Source organism: Lutra lutra, chromosome 14, assembly GCF_902655055.1.
Source record: "Lutra lutra chromosome 14, mLutLut1.2, whole genome shotgun sequence".
Classification (NCBI taxonomy): domain Eukaryota; kingdom Metazoa; phylum Chordata; class Mammalia; order Carnivora; family Mustelidae; genus Lutra; species Lutra lutra.
In genome coordinates, this window is record NC_062291.1 from 83,702,523 (window position 1) to 83,727,461 (window position 24,939).

At 46.2% G+C, this 24,939-nt stretch overlaps 1 protein-coding gene across 5 annotated transcripts in view; it reads left to right on the top strand.

The window, feature by feature from the left end:
* Window positions 1–24,939, top strand: part of DOCK1 (dedicator of cytokinesis 1) — a 509,676-nt gene that overhangs the window by 58,963 nt on the left and 425,774 nt on the right. For all 5 annotated transcript variants that reach the window (XM_047703535.1, XM_047703534.1, XM_047703533.1 and 2 more), the window contains exons 2-8: window positions 3,979–4,062; window positions 10,897–10,937; window positions 13,474–13,529; window positions 17,216–17,312; window positions 19,872–20,020; window positions 23,410–23,545; window positions 24,449–24,606. In XM_047703535.1, the coding sequence (XP_047559491.1) occupies window positions 3,979–4,062; window positions 10,897–10,937; window positions 13,474–13,529; window positions 17,216–17,312; window positions 19,872–20,020; window positions 23,410–23,545; window positions 24,449–24,606 (721 nt within the window). The remainder of the gene's footprint in view (window positions 1–3,978; window positions 4,063–10,896; window positions 10,938–13,473; window positions 13,530–17,215; window positions 17,313–19,871; window positions 20,021–23,409; window positions 23,546–24,448; window positions 24,607–24,939) is intronic.

Genomic DNA, 24,939 nt, shown 5'->3' on the forward strand with positions numbered 1-24,939 from the left:
TGCTGTTAAGAACTGTGAGAAACACATTTATGGCTCCTAAAGGCTTAGGAATATGGTTATGCTGAACCAGGAAAGGCTGGCATATGCTCCTGACTTCCTTTGCCTAATGCAGTTATTTCTTGTTCAACACTACCATAAAATGCTAAATAAACTTAATAATTACTAATAACCATTTATGTCAGTTTGAGGACATTGAAATTTTATGAATTTTGGTGGAAATAGAGGAAAAATAACTATGAAAATGGAATTTTCTGCTTGTATATGGTTTTTGACGTTTTAGGATTTCTGTGAACATGTGTTTGTTTGCTCGCTTTGGTTTTTTAAAAAGGATTCTGGTAGGGATGGACATTTTTATTGCAGTGAAAACAAAATACTCCCAACCACAGTAAGAGGCTTTATCATTTAGTAAGTGTTCAGTGCAGGACACCCAGTGTTCAAATCCCCAGATCCGTCAGTGGCATGATTCTCTTCAAGACACAGAATGCACACGTGGTCCTACAAGGTGTAAATATCAAGAGCCTTATTTTGTGGGGAAAGCTGAATGTGGAAAAGACACGTCATTTGCTGGAGGTCCCTCGGATCCTCAGGGGTAGAGGTGGGACCCTGCGTATTTCGTTTGGCCGCAGGGACCATGGACGTGAAAACCAGAGAGGCTGCCTGGGCCTATAGTGCCTTCCCAGCTACGGCAGCTCAGGTATGGAGCGGACAGCAGGCGGTATGCTGTGGTGGGGATGTTTGGAGATGGGTTGAGAGGAGGGGTTGGAGGAGGGGTTGGCTTTTTGAAGAGGTGCAGCTGTTGGGAAGACCCTGTGGATGGTGGGAAGGGTAGGTTGGTCCACACAGGTATGGGACAGGCTGGCTTCTGCTGTTCAGGGAGAAGCAGGGACAGGGGCCCTCCTGGAGCCCATACTGTGTGGTTGGAGAAGGCGAGTGAGGTGGTTAGGCGGTGGAGGACCTACAGTGCTTGCTCGAGGAGTTCGCACACGCTACGATCCAGGAGAATTTTAGAGAAGGACACAGTGAAGGACCCTTTGTGACTAGCCTGGTCTGGCAGAGTGTTCGGGATGGATGGATGAGAAATGGATGATGAGTTTTACATTTAGTCTGCTATGTTTTCAAGTAGGATCCTTTGGGAAGGAGGATTATCACTGTATCACTGTATTTCTGTCTTCTCTTCTCTTCATTTCTTTTGTAGTGATTGGAAGTTTGTACCCCTAATTACACCTGTTTCAACCGTCCCACATTCAGCCCCTCTCTGGCAGCCACCGCTTTGTTCTGTCTTTATGTCAGTTTTTTAGTTCGTTTCTTTGTTCATTTGTTTTTTTAGATTCCACATAGAAGTGGAATCTTAGGGTATTTGTCTTTGTCTGACTCATTTCACTGAGCGTAACGGTGCCCTCTAGGTCCATCCGTGTTGCTGCAAATGGCAGGATCTTACTCTTTTTATGGACGAGCAATATTCTGTTGTGTATACAGAGCCCGTCTTTGTCCATTCATCTGCTGATGGACACTTGGGCTGCTTCCATATCATGGCTCTTGTAGATAATGCTGCAGTGAGCACAGGAGTGCATATATTCTTTTGAATTAGTATTTTCATTTTCTACCCAGTAGTGGAATTGCTGAATCATATGATGTTTATATTTTAAAGTTTTCGAGGACCCTCCATACTATTTTCCACAGCGGATGCAATTTACATTGCCACCAAGAGTGTGCAAAGGTTCCCTTTTCTCTACATCCTCGCCGGCACGTGTTACGTCTTGTCTTTTTGATTCTAGCCCTTCCGACTGGTGTAAGGGGATGTTTTATTGTGGTTCTGTTTTGCATTTCCCTGATGATGAGTGATGTTCAGCATCTTTTCATCTGTTTGTTGGCCATCTGTGTGTCCTCTTTGGAAAAAAATATCTATCCAAGTTGTCTGCCCACTTTTTAATTGGATTTTTTTGGTGTTGAGTTGTAGAAATCTGTTGTATGTTTCGGATACGATCCTCTTACCAGAGGATATCATTTGCAAATATTTTCTCCTGTTCAGTATTTGTCTTTTTGTTTCATTGATGATTTCTTTCCTTGTTCAAAAGGTTTTTTTTTTAAAGATTTATTTATTTATTTATTTGATGGGGGTGGGGGAGATCACAAGTAGGCAGAGAGGCAGGCAGAGAGAGAAGGGGAAGCAGGCTCCCCGCTGAGCAGACAGCCCGATGTGGGGCTTGAGATCATGACCTGAGCCAAAGGCAGAGGCTTAACCCACTGAGCCACCCAGGCGCCCCAAAAGGTGGTTTTTTTTTTTTTTTTTTTTTTTTTTGGGTCTGTGTCTGTTTTTGCTACAGTCCCAGTAGTTCATTTTTGCTTCTATTTCTCATCCCTGAGGAGACATATCTAGAAACGAGTTTGATGTTAGAGAAATTACTGCCTATGCTCCTGTCTAGGAGTTTTATGGTTTCAAGTCTCACATGTAGATTCTTAATCAATTTTTTTAAAAGATTTTATTGATTTATTTGACAAGAGAGAGAGAGTATAAGGAGGGGGGGTGGCAGGCAGAGGGAGAGGGAGAAGCAGGCTCCCCGCTGAGCAGGGAGCCCAATGTGGGGCTTGAACCCAGGATGCTGAGCTGAAGGCATCCGCTTAACTGACTGAGGCACCCAGGTGCCAGGAGTGTTTTTTGCATATTAAACATTTTCTAATGCCCTTTTCCCACTGTGACTGTTACCTTCATCTCATCATGCTTGAGCAAAAGTGTGCTTGGCATTTAATGGTATAAGTTTTTTAGGTGCTTATCTGAAAGGAATAGGAACTGTTTTATGTCAGAACACACATTAGGGATTTCAGAGGTGTGTTGAGTATGCCAGTTTTAAGAATTTCTTAATGTTGGACATATTTTTGCCATTTGATTGTAATGTAACTTTTTGGCTTAATGTCAGCTTTAATTATATGATTATTTTGATTTTATTTTTTAATTAATTTTATCTTTTTTGATTATATGATAATTTTAAAAATTATGTTGGTTTCCAAAGACATTCAGCCCACCAGTATCTCATTCCTTTTTATGGTTGGGTGGTGTTCCATAGTGTATATATACCAGATTTTTGTCTACTCATCTGTTGATGGACACTTGGGCTGGTCCCATAACTTGCATCTTATAAATAATGCTGCAGTAAACATAGGGGTATGTATATCTTTTCAAATTAAAAAAAATATTCAGCCCATGTATAATTGATTCATAGAAAGTATTTAATTAAAAAACCTATTAATGGAGATAAAAGGCAGTATATGAAGTGCTAATTAAGCTGTGAACAGTATCAGTTTTCTTCCTATTATAAACATTATTCAGCCGTTAAAAAGGAATAAAGTTCTGATACATGGGACAGCACCTTAAAGCGTCATGTTGAAGCAGCCAGGCAGGAAGAGTGTAGTACTGTTTGGTGTGCTTCTGTGGGGCAGGTAGAGCAGTCCCGTCCATAGGGACGGAAGGTGGACTCGAGGTCTCCAGGGGCTGCAGGGAGGGAGTGGGGGTAACTGTCTGTGGGGACAGAGTTGCTGTTTAGAGGGATGGAAATACTGGGGAAGGTGATCGCAGTGATGGTTTCCCAACATTCTGAATGTCGCTGCCCCCACATCGGACACTTAAGATGGTTAAAACGCAGGACGTCACGGCATCTGTGCTGACCGTGTAAGCGTGGGTTTATTTCCGGTTTATGTTGTTGGTCTGTGTGTTCATGTTTGTGCCAACCTCACACAGCGTTGGTCACTAGTGCTCTTCAGGACCACACTAAAAAGCTGAAATCCCCGTAGTGTGGGGTCCCGAGTTTCTTCTAGTCGATGACCCTTTGTATTTGTCTCTCGAAGGAGAAGCCGCCTTTGTGGGTGTCAGAGGGGCTGATGCAGGTGACTGCCTCCGGTCCACCGTTAGAACAGGTAGAGACAAGCCAGCAAAGTCACTGTACCTCTACTCACTCTCCTTACCTCTCTCTCTCTCCTTCGCAGCGTTTTATAACTACGATGCCAGGGGAGCGGACGAACTTTCTTTACAAATTGGAGACACTGTGCACATCTTGGAAACATACGAAGGTGCGTGTACTGCTGGTGTCTTTCCCTTACTGTTCTGGGCAGTCAGGTCACGTTCTCGGTGTTTCAGAATATGTCCATCTGATCCATCTTCCTGCAGGCGGTGGATGCCTTTTCCAGTGAGGGCAGCCGTGAGGCTTCTCATGACTTAAATAATACTAGATTAACATGAAATTAGAACTAAAAATTCCAGTTTTTCACCTCTACAATTTTCTGTAGAAATTGCTATTTTCATTAAAAGCAACAGAACATGTTGGTTCCTTTGTTGCAAATGTATGTGAATCTTGACTGTGAATAACCGACCGCTTGAAAAACTATGAAAAAAAAATACATTTAAGATATTTCCATGTTCAAGTCATTGTTTTGATGTGTTTGATGTGAATGGTGAGACTTCCTATGTTTTCACTTAGATTTGTTAAGAAAAGAACTAAAACTTTTTATTTGACCCAGCTGTAGGATGTGGGCCAGTGAAACAGACATTATCCAATAGATGTGAAATCCAGAAAATACTATCATAATAGTAGTTTCTCAGTGTCCTTGGATTTTCATACAGTCGGGTTTCTTTTTAAAGATTTTAGTTATTAATTAGAGAGAGAGAGACAGAGAGCACAAGGTGGGGGAGGGCAGAAGGAGAGGGAGAAGCAGACTCCTCGCTGAGCAGGGAGCTCAACGCGGGACTCGATCCCAGGACCTCAAGATCATGACCTGAGCTAAAGGCAGCCTCTTAACCAACTGAGCCACCCAGATGCCCCACACAATTGGTTTTTATATTTAGTGTTTTGGATATCACTGGAGCGACCCGCCCTTCCTTTTATTCTGTGGTTATTGTGGCACAGAAGGGAAGCCATGATGGGCTTGATTTCTGAGACTCCTCGGATTTGGAAATTTTGTAGAATTGTGTAATTAGTGTTGGTGGCTTTCCTTCCTGCTTGAAGGGGTGACTCCCATATAGCAGATGAATGAAAAGAACTGATTAAAATGGATCGTTTCAATAGAAGAATTGCTTTCAGAGTGGGTTTAGCTCCACCCTTCCCGTAGGAGCTGGGGGTGGGAGAGGAGACTGCAGCCGGCCCACAGTGAACCCACAGAGATCTGTGAACTGGCCTTCAGGCTCAGGCTGTGGAATTTGCACAAGAGTGAAGTGGATGTGAGCCTCCGGGCACTGGGTGGGCTGCAGCTTGTCCCAGTGCCCCTCCCAGAACCATGCGCGAGCAGGAACCTGTCAGACACCCATGGCTGTGTCCCGTAGTTCCCCTTGTGGTGCACGAGGACTTAGAATTCCGGTCCCTTTGCCTCTTTAACCCTAAAGTCTTCCCACTGGGAAAAAAAAAATCAGCATTAGTGGCGTATGCCTGGAAGCAGCTGTAGCTCTGTGAGAACAGACTCAGTCCTTAAGTGAATGAATAGTTGTGATGGGTGCCTTCTGCTTGTTTTCAGTTTTTGTAGCTGACAGTTGGATTGCCTTATCTGCTCTCAGTATATACTGCCAGTGTTTGAGAGGAGACGCGGAGAAATTAAGCAGAGGTTAAGGATCAAACCTCTCATCTCAGACACTTTACTGATCTGAAAGGAAAAAGGCTCTTACATCTTCTTTATGTTTGCCCCTGCTCTGTTGAAGTGGAAATCCTGGTTAATAAACACTGGGCGATGACGTCATTCCTGAATAGATAGCAATTTCCGGTCAGCCTGGGTATGTGGGGACTGCCACCTCTTGTTCTCTGCTTCCCAAGAAGAATGTTCTCTTTAAACAGTGGGATCTTATCGCCAGCAGTCCTTGCTGTACAGTTTGACTTAAAAACAAATTGGGTAGTGAGCATGATGGTAAAGTCTTCTTCAGTGAGCATTTTGTTTCGGGGCTAGTCAGTCTTTGAGATTCTGATTAAAATATTCCAGTCTTTATAAAGACCCTTTAACACAAAACAAATTCCTTTTCTTTGACAACTATCATTTTGGTTTTAATCAGAATCTGATCAGAGAAATGCTTTTGGGGAAGTAGTTTTGACTTTGGGAAACTTGGTGTCTTTATTCATCAAATAAGAATGGAATAATTGTTTTTCTGTTCTTTCCTTTTGTTCTATTTTAGTTTCACAGATCATATTCGTGTTTGGCATTTTTTTTTGCTTTCCTCTCCCCTCCTACGTTTCCTCTAAGAAAATGTATTTCTGTTTGTCAAATTTAATTTTCTTTTTCTTTGTGATCCTTTTCAGGATATTACTTGGCTTTCTGCAGAGAATATAAATTCTAGATGATCGCTTTTTATAGTAAAGTTCAAAGAAAAAATTTACCTTTAAGTTATGGTTAATTTCTCTCTCTCTCAGGCTCGTGAAGGCCTAGAGCAGAGGACACAGGAAAAGCAGGGTACAGGTTGCTGTGGGGGTGGAAAGAGCTTGGAGAGGTCATTGAGGGCATATCCCCAGTTTTAAGCAGTGTCCAGACTCAGCCACAGGAGAGGTGAGCCAAGATCCCATGTTTACAGGGTGATTGTCGAGGGGCTGAGGATGTGCTGGGCCTGCTGCCTGCTCATTTCCATGCTGCCCTCTGGGCGCTGGACACTGGACGTCATGGAGCAGGCAGGCAAGGTGTAAAGATTAGGAAATTATTCTTTTGATTAAACCACTACATTGGAACTGAATGTATTACAGTTTTTAAAGGGTAATAATGTATTTTCTTCCAAAATATACCGTACTTCCTTCTTGTACTGTCAGCATCTGTCAGCTGAAGGTCTTGTGAGACTGTGTGAGGTTTCCTGGGGCCTTTGTAACTAAGGACCACGGTTTATCACAAAGAACTGCGCTGGGTGGTTTAACTGGCAGGGGTGTGTTGTCTCCCACTTCTGGGAGCTGTGATATGAGATCAAGGTGTCAGCTGGGCTATGGGGGAGAAGCCGTTCCTTGGGTCTCCCCGGCTTCTGGTATTTGCCGATAGTCATTGGTGGTGTTTGGGTTGTAGATGGGACACTCTGGTTTCTGCCTTTGTCTTCATGTGGCAGCCTTCCTGTGTGTGTCTCTGTCTGCTTTCCCTTTATAAAAGGACACCAGTCATTTTGGTTTCTGGCCCACTGTAATTAACTCATTTTAACCTGATTGTCTGTGGAGATGACCTTATTTCCAAAAGGTCACATTCACAGGTAGAGTGAGGACTTCACTGTCTAGTTTGAGGGACACAGGTGAACCTGTGACAGATGGGAAAAGGCAGTCACAATGGTGAGGTTCTTATTTCTTAGACCTGGGAGCCCCCCAGCCCAGCCTCCACTCAGCAAGCATCCTTTGTACCTTGTCGCAGGTGAACGGCCACCTGGTCTTGGCCTGTGGAAAACCGATGTGGCTATGGGTACTGTCTTCTGAGAGTGCTGGACATGCTGCTCCAGGAGCCTCCAGCTGTGAGACTGAGTCTGCACCTGTGGCGCCTGCAGCATGTTCCACAGAGAGCACCTGCTCGTTCTTTCTCCAGAAGGCCCGTTGTACGTGTGAATGCTGTCCATCGGGACATGACTGGTCGCGTCTGGAATTTGGCTCTCTTGCCATTCAGAGCACAGGCCACTGTCCTCCTGACAGAAGGGAATGTCCTGTCCATCTTCAGGCAGCTCGTTATAAACTGGGCTGATCCTAGGACTGTGGTGATGTGGTCTTCACCTGTCTGTCCTGAAGGAAACTCCAGCTTCTTCCTCATGCGTGTCTTGGCCTTGCTGCTAATGGTTTCACAGGGCACAGTGAGTGCACCTACTGCTCTGCCTCCTCCCTCATGACCACTCCCTCCTCCACCTAGCTAGCAGTGAGCCCTCCTCGAAGACTAAACCTAAGCACACCTGTCTGGGCTCCTTCCTGCCTGCCCCCCACCTCCTTTGCTCTGCCTCATACTGTTCCCTCGTGGCACTGTCCCTGGACTTGAGTGTGTATTTGTGTTCCTCCCTGTTCTTCTCTGGGGACACTGGATGGGACTCGCTGACTTGGTTGGTTGCCATTTTCCTGTGCTGGACTGTGTGCTCCCTGAGTTTCAGGGCTGTGTCTTGCCCATACCTGACTGTCTCTTAGGTTGGTTGACTCCATGGAGACTACTTGTGAGCCCTGCCTGGGAGAAGTTAATCAGCCCGTTGCTGCTACAGACCATGGACCCTCCTGTTCCTAGCCTCACCCCGTCTTGCTCCTTCCCCTAAGAGCACCCAGGCCTGCGTTCCCTTACAGCCCCTCCCTCCCCTTCAAGAAACCTGTGCAGGGATGTTCTCTCTGCTTCATAATGAAGTCTGTCCTGTAACACGGCTGGGCCCTGCTTGTCTTAGGGGGTCTTCCCATTTGTGAGCTCATGAAGGGCAGAAATGAGGTCTTACCTCTTTCTGCATTTTGCTCTGTCTAGTGCAGTCTCCGGCATAGTGTGTGAGCTTGAAGGAGTAATGTATGCAGATGATCTTGGGGGAGGGAAGCGGTAGGTTTTCATTTTTCCTAGGAAGGCAATTAAAAAAGAAACTCCTTCTATTATTATAACATTAAAAAAAAAAAAAGACAAGACTCCCTATCTTTTATCCCCATGGCTCACCCCTTTCTTCTCCCTCTTTCCATTGAAAACCCTTTTACTGTGTCTGAAGTGGATTTTTGTGCTTTTGCCTGTATTCTGGTAGTGTTTGGCGTGCATGTAGTTTTCATGTATACGAGCGTGGGTGTAGCTCTTGCTCTTGTTTTGTTTCTTACTATTTTATTCCGTGCTGTCCTCTAAGAGGCACTTCTGTTTATTTTTAGTGTATGTTTAGTTCACGGTTCCCACTGCTGCGTGCACACTCCCCGTGTTTTACTGACAGCCTTCCCAGTTCTGGGCACTCAGCTCTCCTCCATGTGCTAACCCTAACCCTTACATCACATGGCCATGGGATCCTGCAGCCATCCCCTGTGCACAGGGAGATGTGCACATGTCTTTCCCAGGGATGCATTCCCAGGATGGGGGTTGCTGGTTGCAGGCTGTGGAGACAGATACTTGGGATAAGCGGGGATCGCTGTTCCCATTCAGTTGCTGCAGGCTCCTGTCCTCCCCAGCACCCGGGGCTGCCTATATCCTGGGGCATTACAGTTTTTAACCACTGAAGTTTGTTCAGTTAAATTGTATTTGATTATCTTTAAGTTTGAGCAATCTCTTCATATGTGGGTAAGTCCTTGGGCTCCTTCTATACACTGTTGGTTAAGTATGGCTCTTTTTCACGTGGTTGCATCTCAAATCGTCCTGGCTTGTCATCGGGCAGTATTTCCTTTTATGTTCTAGGACATTGATCCCTTGTCAGTTTCAGGAACGGAGGGCGTGTTAATAACGAAGACGTGGTAAGGTTATAATGACAGCATGGAAGACCGTCCTAGAACTGAATAAATACAGCCTTTATTTGGCTCTAGATGTAAGCCAGTGACTGCATAGACCTCCCCTCTTTCTCCCTTTAACTGCCTGGGAACGCTGCCCTGGATGGGCACGGATTCTGGGCCGGGTGCAGACACCGGTGAAGCGGACAGTGCGGCTCTACGGAGATAATCCTCCACACGTGCGGCTGAGCTCCAGACGCTCGAGTCTGCAGTGCCCCCGGTCCATCTGCCGGGCCCCTTTGTCAAGAGAGCCCTGCGGTCACCACTCGGTCTTAGCAAATCCTTTGCAGGGATCCTGGGAATGTCCGTCTCCTGTTCTGAATGCTTGAAGAGCATCTGTTAATAATCCCTTGAGGACTTTGCTCATTTCCACCCCATCCCTTTTTGGTCTGTGACCGTTCTCGCCTCTGGTTGATAACATGATTGCCGTTTAAGAAGGTGCTGTCCTTGGGGCACTATTCCGAGCTCACTCAGACATCGCTCGCTTCCGAGCTTTGACTTTCTGATACCATGTGAGAGCCTAATATTTGGTTATTCTCCAGGAATTTACCCAACATGCACTCTGCGCGCTTCCGTAATTCTCTGACCGCGTCTTTTCTCTTGTGGGCAGAGTTAGAATCTGAGCTTTGGATCCACTTTCCCTGAGCAAGGTGGCCAGAGTGACTTGAGGACGTTGGGGGCGAGGACAGCTCCACAGTGGTCGTGGGCTGTTGTGGGGCTGTCGGGACGCTGGTGACCGGCTGTGCACCCCCAGAGCACCTGCAGGGACGTTTCTGCCCCCAGCTTGTGGGCTTGAGGGGAGGTGCCAGGGGTGTGGTCAGAGCTGCTCTGCCATCCATTGGCCTGTTCCACGTAGCACTTCCTTCATGCCAGCTATTGTAGCGGGCCCGTCTTCAGCTTCCTCCCCTCATGGAGGCAACTGGGAACTTGAGTCTAGTCGCACCCCCAGGGCTAGGTGGGCCCGTGTTCCTGGGCCTGGCGCTTCCTGTGGGGAGCTGAGGCTTTGCCACAGACACACTTTGTGAGATCATGGCTGCTCTGGGGCATGGCGTCTCCGGATTGAGGAGGGAGGAAGTTAGCGCTCAATGGGTCCTCTGTCTTGGGGCAGTTCCTGATGATCTGGGGATGCTGGTATGTGCACTTGGCAGTGACCCCAATTCAAGTCAGTTAGAGGGACAGATAGGGAAATGGATACCCAAGGAGCCCTCTCTGGGGTGAGTGGTCAAAACGATGTTTCCTCTTGGGACGGTATGGCCTAACTTCAAGGTAGCGGCTTTAAGTCTGCCAGCAGCCCACGGAGATGAATGGGCGGGTGGGGTGTTCAGGAAGGTCACTAGCCAGGACGATTTGAGATGCAACTCTCTGGAACCTTCTAGTGTATTTCCACAGTGTTAGGATTATTGAATTCTGGTGACAAACTGATGAATTCCCCAGGACAGGAAGGTATCATGAGGGTCCTGGGGTGTCTCCTCCTTCTAACTGTTGCAACTTTGTGTTTGTTTAGGGTGGTACAGAGGTTATACCTTAAGAAAAAAGTCCAAGAAGGTAAGTCCTTTTTCTAAACCTCTGCATTTCCATTCATTCATCACACCAAGAGAGGAAATCAATCCCATCCCATTTGTGTCTTCGAGTTTTCTGTATATATCTCTTTCTCTGAACTTAACAAATGTGTGGGCTGACACGTGGGCTACCCTGAATTGTTTTCTTTTGAACAGTATGTGGTCACAGAAACACCAGCTCTGCATCCGTGGTGGGACTGCTGGGCTGTGGCTCAGTCCTGACCTGTCATCACTAAAGGCACAGTCCTCTTTTCCTGGTAGAACGTCCTTTTTAAGCTCGGGAGGTGGGAGAGAAGGACCCTGGGGATAATGACTTCAGAAAAAAAAAAAAGCCACTTATGATTTTCAGTCTTCTATTATCCTCGATGACCACAGATTTGCAAAGCTCATGCGTGCTTGTTTTCCTCTTGCGCAGAACTATTTTAAACTGCCTGACTTGCTTGCAAAAGAAAGGTTCTGCTTTCCAGGGCCTTTTGCATGCGAGGCTCTTTGAACTTCTGAAGCCAAGACCTGCAATTATGCCTTGATCCTTGTGGCGGACACTCCCTGACACGGTTCTGTTGTGGCTTTTCTGTTTTTAGCTTCGCAAAACCTAATTACAGCCCTCCGGTTTTATTCTGTGATTTTTGAAATAATGTCCATTCTGAGCTGTGATTAGGCTCTGTCCACATTAACTCACACACTTTAATATCTACGTTTGCTTGACAGAGGGTTCGTTTTATTTCTGTTTCTTAACCCTGCCTCTCATGATCTCCTTACTGGGCTGGACTCCTCATGTGGTCCTGAGCCTGTAACTTAAGGCCTCCAAGGTCCGGCGGCTGAAGCACAGTACCTGTCTGCCCAGCTTCCCCCAGAAACCCTGCAGCCGGGCCCTGCTGGACAGATGGGAGCTGTTTGTCCTTTGTAGCTGTCATTTTTGAAGGGCCCAGCTCGAGCCACATTTTTTCTTTTGAAATCCTCATGGGAAGACCAGGCATTTGCGAGGCCTTTAAAGATACTATGGTTTCGTAGTTGGCCCTTGCACGCTGTGCAGAGAAGGGACTTGGCCCCCAGTCATGCAAACTCCCAGGAGTTCTGGAACCATCCTTTGTCTAGGTATTCACACAGATGGAGTTTGTCTGGACTAGTTTGAATGAGCCCGGCTGGGGTGGTTGCTCATTTCACGCCTCTGCGTGTGTCGCCTCTCTGCCTTCCACTCCCCCTTCTGTGGCTTCATGGTGCCCGGGAGCAGGTTTACTGAGATGGAGGGCTGTCTTTGCTTGTGGACACGGGTGAGGCTGCCTTGTTTAACCTCTTCCCTCTCCACCTGTGTGCACACCTTGACATTATCTGTGCTCCTGGAGGCATCCTGGGATTTGGGCGTGTCCAGAACAACTGGGACCCTGTGGAGCTCCCAGCCTCGGGGCCCTTTAGTCCGCTTTCTTGCTCAGCCTTTTGTCTTCCTGCCTGACCGCCCCTGTCTCTGTGATAATTCTTTATGTGAAATTCCAGCTTTCCGTGTACGCAGGAGGAGCGGGAATCTGGGGTGCCCATGCTCCTCCCACACAGATTAGTAGCTGTGGTTTCTGGTCCTCCTGTGTAAATCCTTTGGGGCCAGATGCCAGGAAAACGCGGTCAGAAGCTCCTTTCACACAACAGGTGCCTGGAAACCACCAGTGCTGGCCGCTGAGTAGATTTCCGCTGCGCGCACTAAATCTCACACGGGAAGCCCTCCGGCTGTGCTGGGCAGCCCCGGATCCCAGCGCTTCTTCCCCCACTACCCGCTTTCAGGTCCTTGTTTCTGCCTCACTCCAGAGAGGGGGCTCTTGGTTTGCTTAGGAATCAGGACAGCAAGTCTTGGTTAAAGCCCCTAGCACTTTGCCGTCCGCACCCGACACTGAACTTGCGCTTGAGAAACTCCCTCGCACACTGTGCTGCTAAGCCCCCAGCTCCCATGCATGCTGCCTTTGGGGGATGCCGAGAGCTGTGAAACCGGTGTTTGGTAGTTGTGTGGATTGGGGGAAATTTGCCCACTTTCTGTATTTTCTCACATGGCCCCTCTTTTGGGAGGTTGATAAGAATCTGTGGGTCAGGCAAATAGTCCTCCATGCATATGTGATGATAAGTGGTGGAAATCAACTTTCCATGGCCATTTTAACTTTTCTGGAAAGAAGGAACTGTCGGAGACCATCATCAGAAATTGTTTTTAGGCGTCCTTTGGCTTTGGAGCTGCCTGAGTCAAGGGCATCAGCAGACCTGAGGTGCATGCAGTGGGGAAGACACAGGCCAGTCCTGTGCACTTTTTTCCTGGCACACGGATCGCTTCTGTTTTCTTCCGAGACATCTGTAGTCTCCGTGAAACGTGAGCAGGCTGAGCTCATACTTCCTGTTTGCCCCACTGTGTAGTATGTGAGACTTACCGTAAGCCGTGCAGAATTAAGAGCGATCCAGCCATCCCTACCCTCCCCTTGTCAGGGTGGTTTTTGATTTTTGGTTGGTATTCAAGTTGGTAATGAAATTACTGTTTTTTTCCCCTCCCAAAGGGTATATTTCCTGCTTCATATATTCATCTTAAAGAAGCCATAGTTGAAGGAAAAGGGTGAGTCTGGTTTTAATGTTGAAATGAAGAAACATGGTGATTGCATTTGACTTTGCTGTTGGGCCACATGGCAGGGCCTGTTAGGGGGTTGGATGTGGGTGTGAGTGACCGTGATGGGACAGGAGTTCTGGCTAGAGAAAGGGGGCTTGGGGTAGAGATGTGTGTACAACATGGCTTTGGACCTTTGAAAAGTCTCAAGTCAGCACCGGACCTGCAGCCGTGCCTCTCAGACCTGAAGCTGGTTTTGGGTAGCATTGGCCCAGTGCTCTGTGCTTCTCCACGAGCAGTCCCACTGGGTAGAGGCTCCAGCCCCCCAGCTCTGAGTCCATTTTTCTGGAAAACTTTGAACGCTATGACACCAGTGGAGTTTAGGGTAAAGCAACAGTTGGTAAATTGGGACGTGTGTGAATTTACATTTTGTGTAATTGTCATGTATGTTTCTTAGAGGTCATAAAACTGATGTATGAGATCATTAAAAGGACTTTTATAGAACGAGAACCCATTAGACAGGAATGGCAGATGAATAGCCAGGTGTGAACTTGGAAGAAGGAGCATTAAAATATTTTCCTTTTTTGTCTCTTCTACATCTTCACCCTCAGTTAAATATGGAAATTATAAAATTACTAATCATATGATTACTGCATAATGACATCTCTTCGGCTGATTACAAAATTGCCTTTCCAAGCACTGTACTCTTAACATATGAAAAGGACTTGCTCGGGTTCTGTAGTTGCGTGATGGGTGATTAAAACGAAGAAAATAACTTAGAGGCATAGATGGGGATGACCTGTAATACAGTATTTTTTTATAGCGATAGAATGTTTTGTGTGCAGAGTTTTAAAGGGAACGGAAAAGAAAAAGCAAAGTTTTGACTCTTGTAGAAATAATGGAACAAAGTCTGCCTTGAACGTATTTTACATCTGTCTGTATCGCAGTCAATATAGAAGTGAGACCGTGATTAATTTTTATAAGAGAGCACTTTGAGTATACAAAAGAACACATAGAGAATGTAATATGAAGCATACTAGTAATGTGAATGAGAGATTATTTTGATTCTCAGTGAGTAGAGTGACACCCACATAGACAGACACATTGCCTCCCGTTTCTGGGGCTCGCGGGAGATGCCCCAGGTTGAGTGACTGAACGGTGCACCGGGGACAGAAGCAGTTAAGAGACAGTTTCTCTGCCTATGCTTTGGGGCTCCCTGTGTTTTCTCCCCACTCTGCTACTCCGGTCCTGCCTCTCCGCGGCTACTCCCACCCACTCTCAGCTGCTTTCTGCCTCCCTCCTTGTAAAGACCCTCCTGCCTTCAGACTTGACAGGTGGTCTCAGCACTCCTCCTTTCCTCCGGAGGTCTGTGGACCTCGACCTCCCCTCCCTATGGTCCTTCCTCCTTTCCAGGGCAGGGTGCTCTGTCATCCCACCCCACAACCTGCCTGCTTGCTCTCCAAGGTCATTACCCCATCTCTCTTGGTGGGTTTTTTTCTTTCTGTGTCCCCTTGACTTTCACATCCTTGCTGTGTGCTGGCTGCCACTGATTCTCTACCTTTTCTCCCATAACCAAGGCTGTTCCCATTTGTCCTCTCTCCCATGCTCCCGTGGCTTACCAATGTCTCCTCATGTCGGAGCTTCCAATATCTTCTCAGGGCTGCTCTTCTGGTGTTTCCCTGCAGTGTGGGACACTGGTGGCTAGCGCCTTCACCGAAGCCCCTTGTTTATTCTGATGCTTTTGTACCCTGTTTCTCTTGCCTCCTAGCCTATTTCCCCAACTGTCCACTACTCCCAGGGGACTCTCCTTGTCCTTCTCCTAGCCCTGTGTTGCCCCTCTGTTTGACATGGCCCATGTTGTTGTGTTTCCTCTCTGTGGGTGATGCTTAGATCGGGGCCTCCAGCCCTGACTGTCCCTTAATGCCTAGCCTGATCATTTAGAGCCAGGTGACTAAGGAGCCGCCCCTGTTGGCTGAGCGTCTGCTGTGTCCTGCCCATCCTTCCACGCCCCGCGTGATGCTCTTTCTCTAGGTCTTACAAACAACGCTATGAGGCAGCCGCTGTTGGCTTTGTACACTGCTGACCCCTTGCAGGTAATGAGGTGCTTACGAGATGGTAATACAGTGAAGCCAGATCTGATACAGAAGAGCTAGTTGGCATATTCGTTCCAGGGGCAGATCAGACCTACAGAGAGGGAGAAAGTGAGAAGGATCCAGAACTGAGACCAGGACACAGTGTGAGCAGTGGGGCCTTCTCTGTGTAGTGGAAACAGGGTCCTCTGATGGAGCTCCAAGTTTCGGGGAGTGAGCGCAAGAGCCCAGTGGACTCAGCACGAAGTTCAGGATCCGGAGGACAGAAGCCTCCCAGGTACTGCCACACATGCTCATCCTGCGAGAGAAGAGAAATCTGTCCCCCCGGGCTTTCTACGGATGGCATCGCAGAGCGTGATGAACCACATTTTCATCAGCGTCCTTCCTGGGAACAGTGGAGACGGACTTGGCCTGGCTGTGCTAACAGCCACTTTCTGTGATAGACACTGACGACATCCCATCAGAGGGGCATTCCTGAAAGTAGTTTTGTGGGGAGTGGTCCCATACACCTCGGACATCTCGTCACTGCTGCTCCAGGAGGCGCAGGCTGCCACACCTGTCCACAGAGCCTGGCCTTTTCTCAGGGACTCCACTGTCTCTGTCTTTGGGAGTCCCCACCATCAGCTGGTCATTCTAGGCCTAAACACCAATGTGAGCCCAAGTGAGGGTCCCGCCCACCGAGATGGGCTGTAGCCAGAGCTGGTGGCTGGCGGGGGCGGGGGGGGGGGGCGGTGGCTAGCTCAGAATCCCTGCACATTCCATGTAGTTGGAGTATGGTCTGTTCTGGATGCCCAGTTTCCTGAGCCTCCCTTCCATGTCTCCCGCAGTCCCAAGTATTCTGAGCCCTCCCTTCCAGGGCCTGTGACCGGAAGACAATGGCTGATAGGATTTAAAAAAAAAAGGCACAAAGAGATAGCAAGTTAATAATAAGTCCAGGGTTGCTGTTTCGGGGTGCAGGGAAAAGGGAGAGGGTAATCGAGTGCTAGGATCAGATGGAGTACCTCCGGACATCGGAGAGAGCTGAGGCCTCATTTGTGTTTCACCAAGGGTAACTGCTTCATGTGTTATCATATAGTGAGTTTTATGCATGATGGAAATGTAAAAATCATCTTAACCCGAGCCTGCATCTTAACGCGGCACAGACTGGCTCTAATTGATGGTGTCTGTAAGATAGATGGGTACACATATTATGAATGTACTCTCAGACCCTGGTGCTCTGAAGACTTCTCATGGGATATTATTTGCCGCCTCTGTCTTACCTTGATGTGCGAGGTGGACGCCTTTACACGTAGGGAATGTGTGAACACACTTGGGCTCTGTACAGATATGCCCTGTCATTCTTAGAGGTGTGTGTGTTCATATGTGTGGACACAGTCTTGTTTGTATATTTTCTCTCCATTTGCTTAAATATTTAATTCTGTGGACTTGCTTAAATATTTATTTTTATAATAAATATATTGCTTAAATTAAATTAAAAAAATATTTATTTTTATAATAAATATATTGCTTAAATATTTAATTCTGTGGACTAGATTTGGGATTTACAAGTACAACTTGCAGACTCTAATGAAGCCATGAATGTGGCTGTCCTTTCCTCTTTTCCCTTAGGCAACATGAAACGGTCATCCCGGGCGACCTCCCGCTCATACAGGAAGTCACCACAACACTCCGAGAGTGGTCCACCATCTGGAGGCAGCTCTACGTGGTGAGAAAACGGGATGTTGAATCTAAGCTTAAAAACAGAGAACGGTCTTTATGGACCTTGTTGTACCAATGGGATTTTTTTTCCTTTCCCTGGGAACCTCAAAAGCAGAACTTCTGGGACTGAGTCATGCTCAGGGCGAAGAGAGCCCATTATTCTGGCCACCCTGGGGGGCTGTCTGTCCTCGTGGACCTGCTTTGCGTTGGGTGCGGCCATGCTCACTGTGACAAAGCACTGGTACAGGGAAGGGCCGAGGATTTCCGCCTGCTTGTGCAGAACGGGAGACCGGCTGCTTGAGCACTTTGGAAGACAGGAGTAGGCAGGCTGCATTGATGAACCCGCAGCGTTTATGTTTTGATCATGAAAACTAAAATCTGCTTTTAAGCTGTAATGGGTGCTTATTTATGGATGCAGTAGAGAACAATTGCTGTTTATTTATTTATTTATTTCTTTTGCCATTGTCTGTGTCTTATCATTTGAGTAAGACTACATAGTCTTCTAGACCTAAGCGTGCCTGTTACAGAGGTGGGGAAGTTGTTTGCATTCTGGCTTCATGTATGACTGTCCGGTTCTCCCAATCACGGGAGAAGCCTTATTAACGCAGGGAGGTTGAGACTCTGACATCTTCCATTTCCTATTCCCTCGGGGCATTTCTTTGCACATAAATTCCTATTTGCAGAAGATTACCTTTTGTTAAGCCTGTATTTCTATTCAGAGTGTTGATTTCTCATATGCTAATGTTGTCAGCACAAAGCAAGGGCTCTGGAGAGAAGTCAGCGCATCGATTTCTTGGGAACACAGAAAACTTGCAAAAGTCCCACAGCTGCTCTCTGGGCAGGCTTGTTGTTTTTGATTATACAGTGGTTTCTTGTAAATGCACAGTAATAAGCAGTTGCAGTAATTGGTCATCAAATGTTCTCAAAAACCGAAAAGCGTGAAGTTAGCCATGAATGTTTTGTGTAAATCTGAGCAATTTTGTAGTCGGTCTTTCATGTTCAACTTAGCAATTTTTAAACAAAAATATGGCAGCAAAACAAACAGGGCTGATGCTGAGTGATCCGTTAGTGGGCATGGCTCTAGCCTTCCCACCCGGGATAGGCCGGCCATTACCTTGGTTTCCTTTTTAGAAATGCGGGTTTCCCTGTTGTGGACTTACATTGTTGGATTTGTACAAAGCTAGAAGAAATTCATTACAGTACTTTTCTACGAATTGGTTTTTTTGCTGTGCTCTGTGGTTGTAGACAAGCTAGCAGAATATTATGGAGTTTAGATATTTGATAAGGCTTTAGGAAAAATGAATTATTAAGAGGAGATAAACCTAGTTGTGGCATAAACCATTATTTTGGCCATTTAGTTATTATTTAAGAAATGAACACTAGGACAATGCTGGGAAGAGGAGTTTGTGGGGTACAGGATAATCTACTGGGATGGGGATCATAGGTCACATGCTAAAAGAAGGTCACATGTTGGGGCGCCTGGGTGGCTCATTGGGTTAAAGCCTCTGCCTTCGGCTCAGGTCATGATCTCAGGGTCCTGGGATTGAGCCCCGCATTGGGCTCTCTGCTCAGCAGGGAGCCTGCTTCCTCCTCTCTCTCTCTGCCTGCCTCTCTGCCTACTTGTGATCTCTGTCTGTCAAATAAATAAATAAAATCTTTAAAAAAAATCTTTAAAAAAAAATAAAAGAAGGTCACATGCTAGAAATAGTGGGATGAGAGGTTCAGAGATGTAGAGCAGAAGTTATTTTAAAAAGTAGCAGTGGCCACATATTAATATTTATAGGGACCCTGTTTAGAATTTAATCAAATTAAGTGTTTCCTAGATTTCTTTTCGTGGAAGGAACCACTGGCTTCTTTTAGGAGGTAGGGGCAATCCCTAATTTCCTTGATGAATTGTGCTCTTGGCTGTTGCAAAACTATTACCTTTTTTTGGTACCATCAACGCCTTCAAAATATGCAGAAAGTGATAAAAATGTGAATTTGTGTTTTCCTTTTGATGTAAATGCCCCAAGAGCTTGTAGATTAAGGTTTTACTCCTTGCAGAACTGCTCTGTGTGCGCTGAGCGAACCCTGGCACGTATGGTTCCGTGTGATGCTATTCCCTCTAACTCGGCTGATGACAGGCCCAGGTGGTCAGTTGCTTGGTGCGCTGAGTGTGGCATAGGGCACAGTCTTTAAATATTGAAGACTCCATGGCAAGATTTTCAGGCTCACGCTGAATATGTGGGAGTTCCCGGGTAGCCGATCTTCGGGCCATGGACTTCTAGACTAGTTCAGGGCTCAGTTTGCAGCTCCACGTCGAGATCTTGCTCTGGTTAACTTCTCGATTCAGGGGCGCATACTCAGAACGTTGGCTGGAATATTGAGGATTGTGTATGACTTCTCATCCTTTTGATCTGTGAGTGCCTGATGGGAAGCAGACTCCATATCATGTGTTCCTGTTTCATGCTTTTGACATTGATTGACTCTCATCACATAAAGCCCGTGCTGCACGTGCATTTGGAAAACCATCCACAGTGCTTGTTTCTACCAAGAGCTTCACGCACGGCTTTTGTCCCCCCTGCAGCAAGACAACAGGGAGATGTTCCGAAGTGTGCGGCACATGATCTACGACCTCATTGAGTGGCGGTCGCAGATTCTTTCTGGAACTCTGCCGCAGGATGAGCTCAAAGAACTGAAGAAGAAGGTCACTGCCAAAATTGATTATGGAAACAGGTTTGTTCATTTGAAAGATGATTTCATGCTTAAATTATCCAATCTAATAACATTACTGTAAGCCTTGAGGAGACTGAAATCCTATTTTATCATAAAAAAAATTTCTAACATCACAATAAGGGCATAGTTTTCATTTTTGAAAGGGTGGGTTATTTTCTGTTGGATTCTAAAAATCAGGAGTTTTCAGAGACATTGTCGAAACCTGTAGTGATCTGTGAGAAGTTGGGGCTGGGGTGGCCTGTCATTTTCACTCTTCCATAGGTGGCACTGCTGTGATTTTTCCCTGACAAGGGACTTCTTTTGTTTTCTGCTCACAGTTCTTGACTTGGAGTCCAGACCTAGGGGTACTTTGTGCAATAACAAGCACCAGGTTGCTTTGTGGAACCCTAAGTTCTAAGAGTTGGAAGGGACGTCAGAGGTCACCTTGAAACTTAACACCGGGCCAAGGGCTCCAGGTTTGGCAAATGCAGATACAGCCAGCGAAATCTGAATCTCAGATAAACAACTAATTGTGCTTTGTGTAAGGATGTCTTTTGCAAAAGTTCCTGTCTACAGTGGGCCTCCACTCGGCTCTGCTCGAATGCCTACAGCAGTGGTGCACTCCCTTCTCCACAGCGCGCGCTGGGCATGCCGGCGTTGGCAAGCCTTCCTGATGCCGAACAGGATTGAGCTGCCTCATTCCAATTCTGCCAAGTCTGTGATCTGAGTGAGGCCCTGCCCTTTCCCACGGGATAACTCTCTAGTTATTCCTATAATGTCAGAGATGCAAGAAGCATTTAAAAATGATCTGGTCACATGATTCCCAGACGCTGGTCTGTATCAGAATCACTCCTCCGAGCTTTCAAAATATAAAATTGTGGGACCTACTCCTGAAGATTCTGATTTCTAAGATGTGGAAGGCTGGCTGGAAATCACAGTTTTTAAAAATAGGGTTGGACCATGCTGGATTGCAGATTGGGGAACTTCTGGAAGAGTCAGAAGCCCTCATTTTACATATTAGGACTGTGTGCTCAGAGAATGGGAGAAGTTTGCCCCTAGCTATTTAGCTGAAAGGTGCCCTGGGTAAACTAAAGAACCTCTCTGTAAAATCAGAATTATAACATAATGTTGTTTTCTAGTGCTTCGTCCTTTCAAGTGTGAGAAGTTTCTAAAAAACCATTATTACTTAGATGTAGTATTTGGATTAAAAGACCTACAGGAGAAGGTGTCTCCCCCCCACCCCCGCCCCACTAAATCTGTGTGTAGGATATTAGATATTGTTGCAGGGAAAACCATTTCATGAGGACCTGCTTAAACAAGAAAACGACGAAGAACAACAACAAACTTTTGGAGCTTTGATTCTGTTTTCTGTTGGAATATTGTATTTTAAACTTATGTTCAGAAACCACCTGCTTAATTTGGCTGTGGGAAGAACCAAAGTACATCATGTCATGGAACAATCTAGTTAAGAAAGGAAGTGTTTCAAAACATAATTTACTACTTTGATCGGAAATACAGCCCCTTATTAAGACAGTTTTTGACCTCTTGCTCTGTTAAGTTCTACCTTCATAGTAGAAGCTCACTGTGAATCAGAGCCATGTGAGCACCGGTTGCTGCAAAATATACAGAATGGTTGGCATGAAGAAGACCCCTGACAGGCCACTCCCTGTACCATTTTCCATGTGGCATTCTGGAAGGAGCCTAGACGCGGCCATGAGAGGGTTCTGGTTCAGAATCCAGGCTCTGGGTTCTTCTAGATGGTTCCCTGAGCTTTGATTTCTGCTCTTGTGAAATGGATCTGACCACCTGTCATGGCAGGAGTGAGGAGGAGCACATGGCAAGATGTATGCAGCAGGCTGGTACATAGCCTGGGCCTTGGCTCCTTAGGGAGCCTAATTCTCTGTGGCCTGTGGGATCTCTGGCCCCTTCCTCCTAAAGCCAGGAGCTTTGTAGATAGGCCTAGGCCAGCACTGGCTCTGCCCATACAGGAAAGGATTCTCTACCCACCTCATTAGCATTGACCCTAACCATACCAGCACTGACTCCTCCCAGGGGCAGGTTCATGGTTTGGATGAGCTGTGATATTTGGGAGAGGGGCTTTCCTCATTAGTGGAACATGTTGCAGAGACAACTGATGAGAGCCCAAAAGCCTTATTTTTTTTTCTTTTTTAAAAATCTTCTTCTCTTCCTCTTGAGGCACCCCGCAATCACTGCAACTACTGAGGCTGTGTTCATGCAGAGCAAAAAGCCTCTGACTCTTTGTTTAAAGGCCTGTTTACCCTCCTGTTGCTGACAGGCCCAGTTGGTTCTGCTTCACCATCAGTGGATTTACTCAGTAGATATTTACAGGGAAAAACAAGGTCTTTGTGCTGCCTTTCCAAATGGTGCAGTGGCCCAGCATATACAGCAGAATGATCCCGCCTGACATGGCACCAGACTCCTATCCAGTGTTAAGGCATGTCACCTTCAGAGAAGAGAGGTCAGAGATGGATTTGTCTGGTTGGAGTTGTTATTACCAAGTCAGCTTCCCTTTTAAAACTGTAACTGTTAAAGGTGTTACTTAATTGAAATTTATCTTTCCTTCAGCAGACTCTTTACGTTGCTGTATGCTTAAAAAAACCCCGAAAAGTTCCTGCTTCTATCGACTTGTTAATCACAGGGAGAAAATCCCAAAGGCAAAGTATAAGGCATCTGTGGTTAAGATCCTCATATCTTATTAAAAAGAAAACCGTAACACATCACATAGCACAGCTCCTGGTTTGTTTCTTTACATAATGGTCTTTGTTTATTCTTTAAATGAAAACTGTGCTAAAAATCACCTAACAGTTTTCTTGGATTTGGGGAAACAGAGTGTTGCCCAAAAGACATTTCTAGATATAGATGGACAGACTTATTAGACAGATGCTGCTCGTGTTTTAAGTTGGCTACTACGTCTAGCCATCTGGCCAGAAAGTTGCTTAATGTTATTGTGGGTAACTTCCACATGTTTGGTGTTGAAACATAATAGAATGTCTTTATCGAAGATCTTCTGGTGGGATTATTTGGGGATTAGAACTGGCTGTACGTACAAGGAAAGCTATGTGATAAAATTTACCAGAATAGAATATACCTCTGCTCCAGCTCTTCCTCCCTCTTCTCCCCAGCTTAGTGATGATGGGATAGTCACAACCACCAGTTTTGAGTATTTGGGCATGTGGGTTTGTATGCCATTGCATATATACATATATATGAGTAATGACTACGTACATATAGACACTCTCTCTGTACATGCTATATATCCCACCCCTCCCCCGAATATACACAGCAGGTGTATGCTTCAAACTGTCCACGCTGTTTACGTAGTACTTAGTAACCCACACTTCAAAGCCCTTGGTTTGTGTCCATGAAGTTCTGAATTTTTCTTGTTGTAGAATTCTTGACCTGGACTTGGTGGTGAGAGATGAAGACGGGAACATTTTGGATCCAGAACTAACTAGCACTATCAGTCTCTTTAGAGCTCACGAAATAGCTTCTAAACAAGTGGAGGAAAGATTGCAAGAAGAAAAGGTAAGTTCTGTTCTCCAGAATGTGCCCATTTACGTTTGGAGTACCTTTCCTCCGTAACTGCTTTCAACACTAATAAAACACCAGCGAAGCCCAGAATTTTTACTAGGAAATCCCCCAAAAGCACAACTGAACCGCACACTTCATGTAGTGATGAATGGAAAGGAGCCCAGGTCAAAGCATGCTGCTGATGACCGGAAAGAGTTTCATCCTTTGGTGGGGGGAGTGTTGTACAACACTTGCTCTGTCTTAGGAGGCAGGGTCTTAATGACATTGACTTCGTGTTCTCATATCATGGGAAACAGGACTTGATTCTGCATTTCCTCTTTGATAGGAGCCCACGGAGTGACATACTCTAAGCTCGACGAGGTCAGGGAGCACATGTCTCACTGATATTCTTCATCCTCTCTGGTCTGTAACGGGATCTTCTCTCTAGCAGCTATTCAGAAATCAGCTGATTGAGTCAGCCATTCATTCAGCGAGTCTTCATTGAGCACCTGCTGTGTGCCTCCTCCTGAGGACATAACTGTGAATAAGACAGAAATGTCCTCGGAGGATTTAGCCAAATGCAGAAATGAAAATTAAGCAAGTATGCTTGCAAACGCCATTGTGATTGATTGAGGAGACCCTCGAGTACCTGAGGACGGGACTCAGAACAAACTCTGATGGGATTGTGACCTTTGCAGAGGGTGTAATTACTTTTCCTTTGGGTGTGTGCATGTGTTGAGAACTTGAAGTGGGGCAAGGAAGTGACTTGTGGCTTTAATGTTTTATGCCAACTGGTTGCACATAGTTTCTTCTTCTGTCGAAAATAAAGAATGCGAGGGTTAATGGTAAAGAAAGTGAGGGAGACTAAAGAAAGTGAGGGTATTGCTAATTTCCACTTTCTATTTTATTTCTACTTAGTCCCAAAAGCAGAACATAGATATTAACAGACAAGCGAAGTTTGCTGCCACCCCTTCTCTGGCCTTGTTTGTCAACCTGAAAAATGTGGTTTGTAAAATCGGGGAAGATGCCGAGGTGCTCATGTCTCTTTATGACCCTGTGGAGTCCAAATTCATCAGGTCAGTGACGCCTCCCTGCTGCAGGCTTTCCTCTCTGGTTAGTGGGTTAGTGTTAGGAGAACGGTACTGGAACCGCCATACTTGTTGCTCTCACAGATAGCAGTGGGGTCGTCCGCTGGCTGGGCTTCCCCCAGCAGCTGAAGCCAGTGCTGTTTTGGGACTGCATAAGGGCAGGGCTTGGGCTCTGGGCCAGCGTCCCCTTTCTTCTTCCCTGCACGCATGTGGGTATTTGAACGTAGAGTTTGGTCTCGTAATGTTTTAGGGATCTGGTAACTGACGATTGAACTGATTGTTCCCTGCGTTGTCCTTGCAGGGCTTTCTGTTTCCAGACTG